The sequence below is a fragment of the Egretta garzetta genome, unplaced genomic scaffold (assembly GCF_000687185.1).
Source record: "Egretta garzetta isolate BGI_Z169 unplaced genomic scaffold, ASM68718v1 scaffold56, whole genome shotgun sequence".
Classification (NCBI taxonomy): Eukaryota; Metazoa; Chordata; class Aves; order Pelecaniformes; family Ardeidae; genus Egretta; species Egretta garzetta.
In genome coordinates, this window is record NW_009260182.1 from 12,968,642 (window position 1) to 12,985,545 (window position 16,904).

General features: G+C 37.3%; 1 protein-coding gene across 1 annotated transcript in view; it reads right to left on the reverse strand.

Annotated features, from left to right (window-relative positions):
* Positions 1-2,516: 2,516 nt before the first annotated feature.
* The window catches only part of LOC104129171 (adhesion G protein-coupled receptor A3), a 238,525-nt gene continuing 224,137 nt past the window's right edge, over positions 2,517-16,904 (reverse strand). The window contains exons 19-20 of the mRNA XM_009642086.2: positions 6,935-7,030; positions 2,517-3,738 (exon numbers count right to left, since the gene is read on the reverse strand). Coding sequence (XP_009640381.2) covers positions 2,517-3,738; positions 6,935-7,030 — 1,318 coding nt within the window. The remainder of the gene's footprint in view (positions 3,739-6,934; positions 7,031-16,904) is intronic.

The following is a 16,904-nucleotide window of genomic DNA, read 5'->3' on the forward strand; positions in this document are numbered from 1 at the left end:
TGTAAGCCATTACGAAGATGGAACTAGCCTCTCAGACAAAATAACAGAGGTGATTAAAACACAAGCTGAATAAAGCAGCTCACCAAGTGGGTTCTTGCAGAGTGAGTATTTCACTTGGCTCTGTGTGTGGAATATTTTGCATAATGGTCTGCAGACCTCCTAGGATTTTGCTATTACAGAATATACATATACAGAGTGCTGAGACACAGAGAAGTGGTATTTCACATTATGTCTATGCTTGTTTAGGGCTCACTGTCTATGTGGAATGAATAAAAGTAACATTGAAAGAAAATAATTATTAAACAGAAAATATTTCATTATGCAAACAAAGAAAAATACTGTATTTTAGTTTAGAGACAGTTCAAGCATATACAGCATATACATAATAAAGCTCAGGCATTTCTTTTTTTGTATTAGCTAAAGAAGCAGTCATGAAACTGTTGTATATCGGCTTAAAACTTGACAACCACCTAGTGCATTCTTCTTGCTCGCCTTTTAAAAATACACAGTCTGAGATGGATACATTGCACTGCTGGAGTTTACAATATATATTTCAAATTTACAAAAATACAGAAAAACAAGATTTCTTGCACTCAGATACTGAGCATTAACCCTTTGAGTACTAATTCCCACCTGCAACACTGCAGAACACATTCATCTGACTTACATGTTTTTACAACATTCTAACAATTATAATTGTCATCTTTATGTACACTATTAGGAAATTTATTCCTACATATTAAAAAGAAAAGGTAGAGACTAATAAACTGCTAATAACAGAAAAATAGCGGGTTGAAGCATGTGAAGATTTCTGCAACACATACACAGAGAATCGCAGACTGATGGTCTCTCGAGGGAATTTTCTATTTCCTCTCTGCAGCAATGTAGCAATTACACGAGCCTGTGTTAAGACATGACAGCAAACTTTCTCATGTGGCCATACAGAATTGTGCTTTTTCTCTTATTTATGGATGCACTGCTCACTTTCCTCTGTAGACGTTTAGCTTTATGCTCCTATTCACTTTCTGCGATCCATTATTCTGCACCCTTCCTATCTGAAAAAAGCGGTTTATTTCATATAGGGATAATTACGACGCAGCTCTGTACTGTGAGTTGATGCTTTGTGTCCAGATGTTCATGGAAACATGACAAAATTTCTTGCCAAGAGCCTTGTTAATAGAGAATGGCACTGACCCTGGAATGCCCTACCATTCAGCAGAAATCATGAACATAAAGAACTTCTCTGAAGGTCAAATTTGCATTAAAGGATGAAGACAACCTAAAATTTGCTGGGGGAGGGAAATGGGTTTTCAGGAAGCCAGTGGTGAAATTAATAGATGGACTCTAAAAGGTTTGTTTTTGGAAAATGGCTGAACTTTCTCTTTCCTGACAACTCGGGACTACATTGATCATGTAACTAAATAGACAATATCATATATACAGTGTCTCTGAACTAGAATAAGCTATTTTAAGAAAATAACTGTAGTCCTCAAAGAGTTAATGGTAAAACTGCTCTACCTTAATAGATGTGGGAAGATTACCGTGAAAGAGCTTACAGCTTTGTCCAAAAGGCATACTTTACAAAGAAGTGTAAAACTTGTTGAGACGATTGCTATTACACCGCACAGTGTCACATACAATGAGTAGTGCATGCTCTGTAAAGACATTAGAGTGGACCCTTATCAAAGCTATCATATAACCTTATACAAAGGATTGTGCCACTTAAACTAGTGCAGAGTGATTTTTTTTTCCTGTAGATTTATAATGCTCTAGATTAATATCAATAGGGTTTTTCACAGCCTTGTACAACACTTTTTTTTGTTTTTTTTTTTAACACGTGTAACACTAGAAAACAGCAAATGGTATATCCTGACATATGTCATGCAAAATACAACCAATACAGCACCATAGATGTAACAGAGACATTACCTAGCACTTCTCTCCAACAAGAAAAAGGACAGAACATTACACGACTTTACAGGCCATATGCTACAGAAGATCTTTAGAGGCAGTATCACTTGTGTAGATCTAAAAAGCTGTAATTTTATAAAATCCTGTTTATCATTTCTACCATAGTCACTTCTGATTAAAATCCATGGCACAGTAATAATATTTTGCTACAAAAATAAATAAGTAAAAGTTCAAGATGCTGATATGTTTATAAAAAGTGTCTGAAGTTACTACAGAACAAAAGTGAAAACAATGAATGGAAAGGATGTATTTCTAAAGAAATGTTGTTCTGTGTAACAGAAGGATATTGCCTCTCATACTCAATTGCCTAGACTTCATTTTCTGATGATCTTTCAGAATAATTGTATAACTTTCTTTTAAAAATAACTTCACTTTAAAACTGTCACTATAGCTCTCTTTTAGACTCTTATTAAGAAAATGGAAACAAAGGCGGAAAAGCTGTACAATTTACTGATGCACTACACAAATATGTCATCTTAGTTTGGAATAAAAACAAAGGTAATGGTGGTTTAGGGGGGAAAAAACACATTATGGTGGCCCATGAACTACACAGTAGTTTCATTTTTCCAAGGGCCAGTTTTGATATTTCCTGTACTATCTGAGCTGTATATCATGGCTTCATGCACGTTTCCCTTGAGAATTCCATTGTGATTCGTCGTATTAAACGGCAATGACTGTGTCCGTGGGTGCATTTCAAAATGAGCTGGATGGTGCACAGTGTCACTTTCTGGCATTTTAGCACAACTATATATTACAGTACTTGCGTCGCTGCTTTCGGGCTGGTTGACAGTAGGATATGGATCGCTCTTTGAGCAGCAGGCCCGTCTGTGACCCGACTGGCTATCATGCGTACTGTGGGGACTGTCTGTATGCGAGCTGTGGATGCTGCCATCAATACTTGAAGGAATGTGATAGGCATATTCTCTTTCACCTGCAGACCTATGCCGACTGAAATAACGTGGCTTAGTTCTGCCTTTCAGACATCTATGAATGTGCATATTGGGTCTGAAGGTCCCCTCGTTGTGGACATGAATGTGAGCTTCATCGTCAAGTAGCTGATCACAGTGCATTTTTGCACAACATGGTGTCACAGGCGAAAGGCAGTTAACGTGATTTTGAACCGCTTGCAGGTTAGTAAGTTTGCAGTGGCTAGCCGCTGGATGATTAAACACAGCTGTTTTGTTGGGACATGGTGATTCCTGAAGACAAGGTGCGTGAACTTGAGTGTCACCATTGACATTAACCTTTGGGCGCACATTAACTTGGACAGAATAGGTGTTTCTTCTAGATGGGCAACAGGACCACCAGCAATGCCACACATCATCTCGCTTTGCACAGTGATGGATCAGGATGAAAAGCCCCAAGGTCACACAGAAGGCTCCGTAAAGACAGCTAAATATCATATCCAAGAAATGACCTTGAGATACTGCAAGTGCTCCAAAGGTCCAAGTGGCAGTAAACAGGAACAAAGTGAATGCTGCGGCTCGAAGCTGAGCCTTAAATGAATGCTCATTTTCCAATAAGGAAGAAGAAATCATGGAGCAGGTTGCCTGGGGAACGGACATAGAGTCTGTAATATGACCATGGCCCACCTCAGTACTTGGCATTCTCTGGGGATCTTCTGTCTTTTCCTTTAACTCGTACTTGCGTTCAGGATGTCGCTTCAGTTGCACGTACGTGCAGAGGAAGTAAACACAGGTGACTAGCACAATGAATGCTACCGGCCCATAAAAAGCACCGAGACTAGGCTCCCATGCCATCCAGCAACTGAAAAAAAACAAAAAAAGAGAGTGAAGAACATTTTATAGCCTACATTAGATGTGATGGACAATGGACTGGTGTGAAACTGGGCTTTCTGGCTAACCTGTATGACCCAACAGTGTCTCAGAACTTTGGATAAGTTCATTGTGGAGAAAGGGAGTGTGTCTTTAATATCAATTAAGCTGAGGCATCACTTTCATATTTTTTAATAGAATAAAGTGTCTAGTGTAATTTACAGGATATTAGAACTGAAAATTTCCAAGAAATGTAGGTCAGTTTAGAATCTAGAATGGCAGTGAAGTATAAGACCATTTATGTCAACCCTTTTTTCTACTACTAAAAATATCAGCGCTAACACTTTGATTAAAAAGCAAATGAGGCATAGTTTATACAATCTGTGTGAGCAGTAGCAATGTACAGATTTCAATGGTTTGTATCAATGAACAATGATACAAACTCTTAAGCCTGAAGATTCTTACAGAATTTCCTTGTTGCCAAAGTAGAGAACAGCCTGAGTAAAAAAGAGGCTGAAAAGACTTGAACAGTCACCGCTTTCTGCAGTGAGCAGAGCCAGAAGATACACACCACTTCTGAATTCTCCACTGCTTGTGAAATTCCTGGGAGTTAATTTACATTAATTTGAATGTCCTCAGAAAAAATAAGGAAATTGATGGTCTCTTTGTGGTACACTGGTAGCATAATATTATTGTAGCATGGATCATTATTTGCTAGGCTTTAAATAATATAACTGGTTTAGAGCAGCTTAAAGTAGTTCACAGGCCACTATGAGCTGAATAAGCCTCAGTCCGCTGCATAATTTAGTAGCAGTCTAACAGGACTGTTCTGAGGATGAACGATCTAATGAAATAAACATGGGAGAAGAAAACACTACTGGCTAATGAAATCCCAGATGGAAACTGGGAGAACTTGGGTCAGGGGGAGAATGAATACTTGCCTACTTTTTACTCTTCTTTATGATCTGCTTTTAGCCATCATTACAGACAGGCTACTGAGCTGGTGGTGTAAGCTAGTACAGCCATTACTGGGTTCTAATATTCTAAGTATTGCATGGATTTCTGGAAAGAGGAATGAGTTACTTTCCTTATCTGTTGGACTATGACAAGAAGTAATGGGCTTAAACTGCAGCAAGAAATATTTAAATTAGATTTCCAAAAAGTTTCCTAGCTGTTAGGGTAATTAGGATAATAAGCTGTTGGAATAAAGTGTGGTGTACCCATTATTGGAGCGTTTAAAGCACCTCAGATAAATAACTGTCAGGAATGGTTTGGATATAGCTAATTTCCCACTGGGTCAGAAAGACAGACCAGGTGATCTGTCACGATCCATTCGAGCTCTAAAAGTGACATTGTGTGACACTTCATACTCATTTAGCAGTGTGTGATTTGGTTGCGATCCTTCCAATACAGCGAGGAACCTTCTGATATCACATTATTGTCAAGTCAGGAATCTACCACTTGCTAGAAAAAAGGGCAGAATGATTTTTTTTCTCCCAGGCTGAGAACCTCTCAGCTGAAAAGAGGCAGTCCCCTGAGTATTCATCACATGGAACTGCAGCATAAGTACTTTAAATTTTTAAAATTGGTACCTTAAACAAAAACATACACCCATTTATTAATGAACCTAGAAACGCTCCAAGGACTATATATTTTGCTGTCAGACATGCACATGAAAGGATTCCCTGAAAGATATCTGTGAAAAGATAGGTGAGTTACCACCTATATTTAATTGGATAAGCAGAGAGCACAAAGCTGCGTGAATACTTGAAGTACATTTGAATGCTGCATATTTGATGCAAAGTGGAGAATGGAATGCTCCCCAGTGGAACAGTCTCTTGGGATGCTCTTATTTCAAGCAGAATCTCAGTGTGGATCACTTAAAAAATCAGTTCCATTTAAAGAAGTTCAAGTTTGTGCATCTAAATTTACTATACTGTACTAATAGTATTAAAAATGAATAAGGCATATAACTTGCTATGCTGTTGTGGGGCTTTTTACTCAGTCTTACAACCATTCCTCACCTGTGCCTTGTTTCCTGCACAGACTGTGGTGCCAGGTATTGATTGGCTATGATTAACATGATTAAAGAAGTATCACCTCTGTAACTGTGCCAAAATGAAAAATGTCTTGCATTTATGAACATAAATAATTGAGTTTTTTAATGTACTGTTGATTATAAGTGATTGTCTAATTGGATAAGTTTGAATAAATATATGAATATGAGTTGGGCCTTAGGCAGAGCAAACAGTTAGCCATGGTATGTACTAATTTATTACCAGAATTTAAATTTCAATTACCTATAAAAATGCCTTTAAGGAGCCAAATGCTCACTTACAAACCATTATCCTTTGTTTCCACTTTTCTTACCCAGAAGATAACTAGTTTCAAATGTATTACAATAGATGCTCCAAGCAGTAACTGAGAGTGACGTCCGCCGGAGCGCTAGTGCTGGCAGAGTACTAATATACCCATTAGTGTGCCAGTTACTGCCATGCTGATCTTTTACGCAGAATGTATTTAACTTTGCAGTCTGATTCACTGTCTGCTACACTTCTATGGAAAGACTTATTGTACTTTATTTATATGTCCTGTTTCATGCCAAGAATTAATAACGTGATGCCTGGGCATCTTGTGGAGGTATACTGAATACTAACACACCAGTACACTGCAGGGCTATGCCAGGATTGCAAGACACTGTGACTGGAACATTTCCAGGTGGTGAAAATCCAAAACAGTTGGTTTTTGAGGAGGGATGGAGGTGGAGAAGGTGGGGAGAGATTTCTACTTGTCCTTTTTTCACATAATTATTTGTAAATTACTTTAACTAAGTCACCTGAAGGATATCAATTCAAGGTAGAAAATGAACTGAAAGTATTTAATTAATTAGTAGCTCCATTAAATGTGCTATTCATTAGGCATTTTAATACCCTTTCACATGTAAATGAAGAGTAATTCTGTAAATGAAAAGTGATTCTATTGACAGTAATGGAGTCGAATTGGTAGAGGCAAAGCAGCAAGCCCCAGATTAAGACATTACTCTTTCATAGCTATTATTTAATAAAATTTCCTAACAAATGTCATCCCAAATGGCATGTCTGTACCCTTTATGAAGTCAGTTACATTTATCAGCATAAGAAAAAGAATATGTTTTCCTTAAAATTTTTATGATAATAGTTCATACTTACTATGGTGCATTGCCTTCAATCCCGTAATTATTGATATTGGTTGCTGCTGTAATCCCACATATAATGAAAGGAACTCCACCACTAATCAGGTAAAATCTGTTGAGAGATAATAACTGATATTTTAATTTTCCTGACTTGTAGTTGAATACTGCTTTTAAAATAATTGTACATTCTTGAAGTATTTTGAGTATACAATATTGCTGAAGCATTAAACACATCCCTAAAACCAGAAAAGCAAAGAATGAAGTATTGTCACAATAAACACTGTACTTTATGAAGTAAACAGCAGAAAGCTTAATATTTATATAGACCCACTTTTAACAATCTCTTATGTCTTTAGTAAATGTAGTTACTACTGCAGTCCTAGGAAGAACAAAACCTTGTCTAATTAAAGAAACTACATCCCAAATAAAATTATTCCACTCACCTTTATATTTATATTTAATAGTTATTAAATATGTAAGCATTATAAAATAAAAGTATTCAGACAAAGCAGCTGTATCCACTTTAACCTGAAAATGGTCCCAGGGAAATTCAGTGAAATCACAGAAACATTTTCCTAAGTTCCAGATGACAAAAGAAATGAAGTTCAGTTAGGCAAAGAGAAAAGTGGCAGCCCACTTGGCAAAATGTTTTTTTCTGCACAGAGGAGCAATCTGGAGAAATCAGGGGGATTAAATATCCCTTTGCATATACCACACTTTTCTTCACTCATTCAATTCCCAGCCTTGCAAATGCATTAAAATGTGAGGGCCTTTAAGACTTCAGCGAGATCTCATAAATATCCAAGAAGCATGTTAACCTAAGTGTTAATCTTTCTGTAAAGACTTGTGTTCTAAGACTGAAAGCACACAGTTTCACACGCCTTTAACTGGTTAAATACCATTGAACTGCTTGGAAGCAGAAGTCATTCCAATGTATGACCATTAGGCTACATTAGAGTCCTAGGGGATGTCTCACTGAAGTTGGCATCCTGCATGCCTACTTCCAAATTCAGCAAAATAAACCATCATCACATTTTCCAGAATTATGCACTCCCACCGCTGAGGTCTCTGAGGTGGAGAGCACCAGCCCTGGTATATGTGAGGCTACAGCTGGAGGGAACACTGCTCAGTGACAAAAGGGAAAATGTTCCACCACACCTAGAAGCTCAGCTGTTTCCCTGAACATCCTGACTCATTTTCTGGTTTAACCAATGCTCTGCTATCAGTGGACAAAATTAGTTTCTTTTCAAGCCACTCCTCTGGTGCAGGAAACCATATGCAGGAATACAGACGCTGTTATGTTCTCCATCAGGACCAAGAGGAACCTGATAACATGTAGGACACATTCTGACTAGAATCTGGCCACTAGTTTTCTATAATGTGTTATAAATATTGGGTAATTTCACAGCCATTGCAAGGCAGGATTTTTACAGAAACAGAGTTACAATGAAATTAAATAAATCAGCATTTAAATCAAACCCAGAATCAGTATTAGAATTTCTTGACCTCTTTTCCCCACCTCCTTCTGAAGCAGAATTAGAGGCCAGGCCTCAGAAAATTTAATGTTAACATTTACAGTCAATCTTTGTCCTAATGGTCTAAGCTGTAAACAGAGCAGAGAAAATCATCCTCCATATTCATCAAAAAGCCCTTCAGATTTTGTAACTTCAAAGTCATTAAGTATATATTTTTTCTTCAAACTTGGCTTATTCTATAGAGCTCAACAAATTCCAATGAACAAGCTGCCTCCTTACAAAAACCATTCATTCACTGCAGTTTAATGATTGTACATATCTTTTGACTTGAGCATGTCGAATAAGCCAGTTTAATAGCATATTATTATTTTTAACAAAGGCATGTTCAATGACATTTTTGAAATTCAGGAAATGACTAGGGTAAGCAATGAGGCATAGAAAAGTTAATCCCAATTTATCTAAGAAATAGTAAGGAGCAGAAAAATAGGAATACAGAAGCAAGTGTAGCAAACTGCACTTCAAACTCATCCAGAGTGATTACACCATAGAATTTACCTACAATGCAACCTATAATTTCATTTTTTGCAGTGCTGCCACTTTTTACAGATTGGATACATACATTTAAATCATATCCTTATCTGAAGTCTCAGACAAGCCAGTATTTGGGTGTTAGATAATCTACTTCCTATCTCGCATTTCCAGCAGGCTGCCGAACACTGCAACAGCAGTATCAGATGTTCTGGAAGCACCTGGCTACAAAGGTGTTCAGAAATGTGGCAAAATCTAGCCAAATTCCTGTCCTGGCTCACTGCTAAGAGAAAGCAAATACATTCTAGAAATGATGTAAGGTGAAGCCAAATGGCTTCAGTGTACGTGAGGTGCACCAGACTGATATCCAGCACAGCACACTGCCTGCCCTGTCTTGTTTAAAAAAAAAAAAGCAAAATAGAAAATAGAAATGACAGCGTATACAAATGATTCTTCATTGGTGGATTCGGGATTCTTGAAGGGTGAAGGGGAAAAAGTCTGCCAAATAGAAGAAAAGTCAGCAAGAGAGAAATGGGATTAAAATAGAATGAATAGAAAATATAATCAAAGAAATGGAAGTTAAGTTGTAAGAGCAGGAGGGCATACTCCTGCCCACTTGTGTGAGCTCATGGATACCTTAAACAGTATATAAAGAAGAAAAGACCACACTGGAAAGTCGCCAAAGAGAAGAAACATCGTTCAAGAAGATCCATATCCATGTTAGTTGTGAGGAAGTACACTTAAAGTTAAGAAATTTAGAGCAGTCTTTCCAAACATTAGTTTCTACGCAAACATTAGTTTTTGTCAATTTCTTCTTTTTTACCCAGATGAGGTAATTAGGACAAATAATTTTGAAGAAAAAGCTGAAGTAGAGTTGATAGGGCATGAATAAGAAGTGAAGAAAATGCAGATAATAAATAGCTATGCTTCATACTTCTTAGAAAACGTTTTATCTAAGAGAATCAAAGTGCTTTATAACATTAATTAATTTAGCCTTACAGCCCCCTATGTGGTCAATAAACATTATTATCCCTGTTGTACAGATGAGAAAACAAGCAAGGAGAGATTAAGTGTTCAAGGTCATGCAGAAAATCTGTTTCAGAACCAGAGTTCTTCATTCCCATCTTATGTTTAAACACAAGGCACCTCTCTACTACTGTAAATGAAGGGACTGGGCAAATCATGGCATCCGGGAGTCGGTCTCCAAGCCCAAGAAACATGATTGCCTCTCTGCGAGTTCAAGCAGGAGCAAGAAGAACATAATCTTATTGGAAGGATCCCTGGTTTGGGGTGGTTCCCTCCCAGTATTCTCTAAGCCTTGCCAATGACCGTCTGCCTGTTACTCCCTATGAAGCCGGACTTGTGGGGGAAGAGCCCATGCGCGCTATTCCTTGTGAAGCCCTAATACTAGCATTGACTAGTGTTTCACATAGCACTGCTCGGGCACGTACACAGGGCAGGTTTTCCAGACCAGTTAAAGTGGTCTGAGTGTAAGGGTTGTAACTGGAGAGACACTGGGTTCTGCTGCTTTTGCTGCTGCAGCCAACTTCTGGTCACTTTCAGCCCTGCAAGAGTAAAAGTAAGGGGTGATGCTCCTGTCCAGTAATGCTCATTCACAGACCAATACAGTTAAGCAGTACCAGAAGGATGAACCTTGTTGATTGAGCAAGTACATGCTTTTCAATCCCCCCCCCCCCCCCCCAAATGTATTTTCTTATTTTGAAAATAATGATTGCTCTTTTTCCTACACTGTTTGCCTAACTTGCCTAACATTTACTACTTTCTCTCAAGACTATCTTCGGGTTTAAAGTTTTAAAGGTCTATATCCTTTGGTTCAGTAACCAGCTTTTGTCTTCCAATTACCTCTTCTGAGATAATTTTCTAATTTTTCTCATTAAGCTAGTGGGCTGTCTCCTCTTCACAAAACAACCTGCAGTAACTCAGGACCCAGAACCAATTTAATCTATTTGCATTACTCTTCTACCATTCAAGAATGCAAACGGTGATATTCAGGCTACCGATAGTGAAATGCTGTAGGCAGCAGTAAGAATACAGATGAACCCTGCTCTGACAGATGTAACTGTCACGATGGAGCCAGTTATCACAGGGTGTTTGGTTGTGGTCAAGATAGCTGTGCGTGCAAATCTTTAAAGACTGGGAAACCACAGGAAGGAAATGAAAACTTTTTTTCAGCTCAAATTTGATCTTGACAAGCAGTAAATTTGTATTTTAAAATTGTCTTACAGGGGAAACTGTAAACTATTGTGGGATGATTTGGGGCTTTGATGCAATTGCCAAGCTGTTGCTTCAATAGCCCTTGGGAAGAGTTTTTAAAATTTGTACATTGATGTTGCTGGCCACCCAGGGACGTCCTGATGATTCCTAGCAGGCTTTCACATCAGCATACATTTATTTACAGCGGCTGATTCTATCACATCTCCACTAACATTGTTATCCAGGCTAATTAGATCAAAGCTAGCCTGGTAGGCCTCAGCATGCTGCACTCGCACCTCAGCCTGCAGCGCAGGCAACACTTACGGCCTGAAAACCAGGCTATGCAGACACACTCAAATGATGTGCAGCAATTTGTGGGGGGAGGAATCATACTCATTGAACATTAGAGGGAACCCCTAAGTTACTGCTGCGGCTGCCTGAGACCAGTTAGTACAATATTTTTATTATGTGCACTGACACAAACACAAAAAAGCCCCAACCGAGCAGCAGACGCTGCTTGAGGTGATGTCTCTCTGTTGACATCATGGCTTACTGTTTTCCAGCTTCCCTTCAGCAAGAACTCCTTTTGTAAGGCAAACCCTAGCACAAAATACTGGGAGCTACAGAGCCAGTCTGATAGAAACAGGATAATGTCAGCAAGAATGGCTGCAATAGCCTGCAGACAGCATCCATGCTGCTAACTTAACATACAGCATATTCTTCAAAGTTTATTTCCACAAATATTACTCAGTAAGTCAGCAAGTAAAAGGAGAGTTCTTGCTTGAGTGTCTGGCTATTCTCTAGCCCAAAATTGCTTCTAGATTAAGAACCTTGACACTAGAATTAATTCTTCCAAAAAGGACTGTGTGGATGTAATGCAAGACTGATTTTAAGTATTTTTTTGGCAGAGGTTGGCAGAATGGAGATGTAGCAGGAAGTGATTTAATTGCTTCAAATAGTCTTTATTTCAGACATTACTTGATTAAAATGTATGTATATTTAAAAGTATTCCTCTCTGCATGTACAAGCCTAGAAAGGTGCATGTTAGATATCTAAAGATACCAGTAAAACATTAATTTCTTTCCTTTTCCTCAATAGAAAAAAAGATTAATCTATGTAGCTCTACTTGCTTCTAGGGCACAGTTCATGTAGGAAGAGATGTCAATCTATTAGCCACTTGCGGAATAAACACAAAAATAAAAGAGGAGTCACAGCAAGATGACTTTCTCTTTTATTTTTCCTTGAGCTGGGATTTGATTTTAACATCTTTGTGAAAATAATCCATATAGAAAATGGTCATTAACTTCTGAGCTAACCAGATGCCACAGTTCAAGTACCCGGCAGGCAGGCATGCAGATAAGTAGCTGCTCTGCAGAAAGCTGAATTTATGAGCCTGATTTTCAAATTATTCTTCCTGAATTTTTCATGTATCACATCATTTCATGGTTCTTTTTCCTGGGAATCTTGACAAAATATAAAGACGACTTTGTAGAAAAGATGGGATTTTGAAAATGTACTTTTTCCTTTAAGAAAAGAAAAATTGTCATTTTGAATCCTATTCCCAGATAGTCTTGACTTAAGAACATATTTACAAATACCATGTTAGTTTTGCTACATGGTCTTGTAGAAGAGAAATAACTTATATTTCTTAAGCACTTTTTCCCGGTCTGCAAAGTAGAATATAAACATGGAGAATACACTTAAAAAAAAAAAAAAAGAAAAGAAAAACAATCTACTAATAATGCTAAAATAAACTTTAATATTGCAAGTCAAACTCTAAAAGGTAAACAACAGCAGAACTAAGAGTTGTGTGAAAACTCTATTTAGCACCTTAATGTGGCAATTTTCTTTTTAACTGCTTGTTCACAGTCCATTTTTTTTTTCCCACAAGGTATTTCACTCGTTCAGCATGGAAGGAACAAAAATCACTGGACAGGTAGTTATTAATTTATACATATGTATCCCTTCTTTCTAGATCTTATTGCAAACTAAGAGCTTCACAAAGATTAATTAATTAATCTTCATAATGTCTTTGTGAGAATATGTATAATCTCCACTTAGAGGCAGAGACTAAAACACAGACAGATGAATGACAAAACCATTAAGAGAGGTGTCTGCACATTTGTTTGCTCAACTTAAGATGTCCAGGCCTCCATTTAACAAAACTAGGCTCTAATTAATTATTAAAATTGGCCATGACATAGGAGTTTAAATACTTCCCTGGATCTGCCCTTAGAGACTCATAATATGGGAACCTGGGCAATAAAGTGGGAGAATGGTAGTCAGTGTCAGGAGATATGAAACCTCACCTGTCAAACGGCTTCAGAAACACTTGCCGCTCTCATGCGAGCCCATCGCGCTAGGTATTCATACCGAGCTCCTTTTCCTTTCCATCTGTGTCAGATGATGTCATGCACTGCCATTTAGGTACTGTGGGAGTTTAGGCCCCGCTAGCGGAGGAAGCCAAGAGGATGTGCTGAAGCTATTTCTGTTCAACTCCCTGGGTTAAACCCCTTCATAGCTAGTGTAGCCATTATGTCTACCTTCAGTATGGTCCAGATGAAAGGGAATTTACAGACTGGCAGGACAGTTGCAGTTTGCATCCATGGCCCTGTAAGACAGTCTGAGCCAGCAGAGAGCACAGAGAAACAAAAATACACATGCCAAAAAAAAAAGTGAAAAAAAAAGAAGAAATTCAAGAACTCAAAAAAAGGTTTAGAGAAAATTCAGAAGAAAGAGGAGTTTCATTGTTTCATTACATAGGGATTACTGTATTGTCTCTTGGTGAGCTAGACCAACTTGAAGAGCCATCGTATCTAAGAAGCAAGAGAGACCTTGCCTTTTTTCTTTTTCTTCTATGTATTTGGACAATGCCTTTGGGGCTGTTGGAAATCAAAGAGAGAGATGATTCTTACAGTGCATTCCATGCTGCAGTTTAGCTCTATTGACTTCTACTCTTGCTCTGGCTTAATGAATAAATAACTTAAATCAGGGAAAGGAGGTACTCATGCTGAACGTACTTCTGAAGGAAAGAAGTAAGTAAAATATTAAGCAGCATGTAGAAAGAAAATACACTTATTAACACTTCTTACAGAATCTATATTTTTAAAAGTTTAAAAAGAGCATGGATTGCAGAGAGAGAAATTTTTTTGTTAATGCTTGGATAGAAACAATAGGAGGAGAAATAATACTGAGTATTTTCTACTTGCACAATCATTTTATCCCTAGGGAACACAACAGGCGTTTCAATTCTGTTGCCACAGTTAATTTTTAGTAGTAAAATGGCCGATACTCTTGTTCTGAGCAATTCATTGCTACCTCATTTTTCCAGGCATTTGACTACTGTGGCGTAGAGCTGCTAGCTGAAATTATTTTGCAGTTCCAGCCTGCTGAATCAAACACAACTGCTTCACCGAGTATTGCAGTACACCTTTAGAAAGTCAATTACCATCAAGATGTCCTTCTGCCTTTCAAAGGGGAGAAAAGAACCATTAACCTATCAACCCTCATCAAGACATGAAATTCTGGTAACTACCTATATATGACAATGCCATTTTATATAATATGGAAGTGAAATGAAAAGTAAAGCATGCAAAAATAGTGATAATAAGTGCTGTACCCTTATAGCGTCACATATTTAATACTCGATTCACATTATATTAGTATCAATGTTTTATGACTCAGTAGAATCACCTTGAATTTTAAATTGAAAATATGGATTTCTTTGGTTTTATTTGATGCAATATTTCATTAAGCCTGCCGAAGGAACCAAATTAAATGACTAGCAGGAGGAAACGTATTTTAATTTGGATCAACTGTGAAAGTAACTGACAGGGGGTTCTGGTCTATGTTCTCCTATGACTAAATTTTGAAATAATATTTTTTAAAAGGAATTTATGTCAATCCCATATTTTATTATGGCAGTCACAGCTCCCTGAATCCCACTGTGTTTTATGCATTGTTGAGTTTGACACTTGCTTTGTAGGCAACTTTTTTTTTGTCAAGAAGAATGCTTTTTCTTCTGCAAAATTTCAAACAGAACAGTCAGGTCCTTGTTTTCTAACTTTTACATCACCTGAAAATACACTGTTTTCAACTTCCACAGGAGGAGAATGTTTGGCGAGTTTATTCAGAAGTTATTTATTCACTACTTGGTATAATTTTGGTTTTAGCTATGAAATCTCTTTGTTGTATTAAAAAGAGATATTCTGAGACGTTATTTTTTATTATGACCTGTATTGCCAAGTTAGAGCTGAATAATTTCGATTGCATGAGTTTCACAGGCAATAAATGAAACTGTCCATTTTCTAGAGAATAATACTCTTAGTTTTATTTTCTGTGAAGTTCTTCTGTTGTAAATGTACAGAATGATTCAGAAGATACTCATGACCAAGCAATTGATGTCATGAAGATAGGGACTTTACTGGTAGACTCAGGTGGCTCATTCTTAGATTTGCTCAGCTGAGCATTCAAGACAGATGTGTGCAAACAATGAAAAGAGAATACAGGAACCCCTGGGAAATATCTCTAGGGAGGACATGTTAATTCTCTTCTCCTAAATTCATGTCTACTTTTCCTTTTTCTTTTATATAAATCAATGATCCTATATGAAGGGCTTTTTGCCCACAGTGCCAGATGGAGCTGAAAATGTTTAGAAGAAACAGAAAAATACAAGAAAGACTTCAGAGATGTGAATTTCTACAAAAACCACATTGTTAATTTGCACATTTTTTTGAAAGCCTTTTATCTTATGATACAATATTAAACCCCTGTTCCAGAGGGCAGGTGATGAAGAATCTCAGCTTTCTCTACTGAACTTTTATGTGGGCACAGAAACAACTGAAATCTGATTTCCTACAGATTTTGACTTATGATTGTCTTTGATGTCTAGAAAGGTACAAGGTCCTCTTGAGATCTTTCCCATAGTTATGCCATCTCTCTATCCTTTCAGCTTTCCCTTATTTTGAGATATTTATCTTTGTCATTCACCTGCCCATCTAGTCATGTGAAACTCACAGGAGCTTAATGATCTCTACCCATCTCAGGTTGACTAGCCAGTTATTAGACAAGGAAAGTCTCAAAGACAGACACATACTTAAATAAACTGCTTCTTTAAGGATATAATAATATAAATAAGAATATATTTCCATTTTTCTGTTAAGATAATTATAGGCAAAAGGTGAAAAATGTGAACTTTAATGGTTCAAAAACTAGCAGACAAACAGGAATCAAACTCACTGTTTTCAAAAAATGTCCTGTTTTTTACACTAATGCCACAATTTCTACTTTAGTTTACTGATTCTTAAATGATGAATGTTGGCATTACTACTCAGAGAGAAAACAGTAGCAAGAAAGAACAGCTTCAACAAGCTAAAAAGCATTTTTATCTCTTCTGCTGGCCCTGAAACATTTCAAGCATCTTATAAAGCCTGTTTGATTGATACAGGCCATTAAAATAATGTGTTTAGGAAATGTAATGTTGCCCCATAAAATCTGCCATTTCTGCTGAAAAAAAATTGCCTTTCCTCAATGAAAATGAAAATTACAGTTTCACACATTATTGTATGTAAAACTGCTGAATGCATCAGCTGGTTTCTGTCACATAGCAGTGATTGGGTGGTTACTCTCAGAAATACTTCAAAATTATTCATGTTCTAGCCACTGTGTAACATACACATTTTTAATATTTAATAGATTCATATTTAATGTATTCAAATGTCCTTATAAAGTGCTTTGTTAAGAAGTTTACAGAACAATGGTAAATTTCAT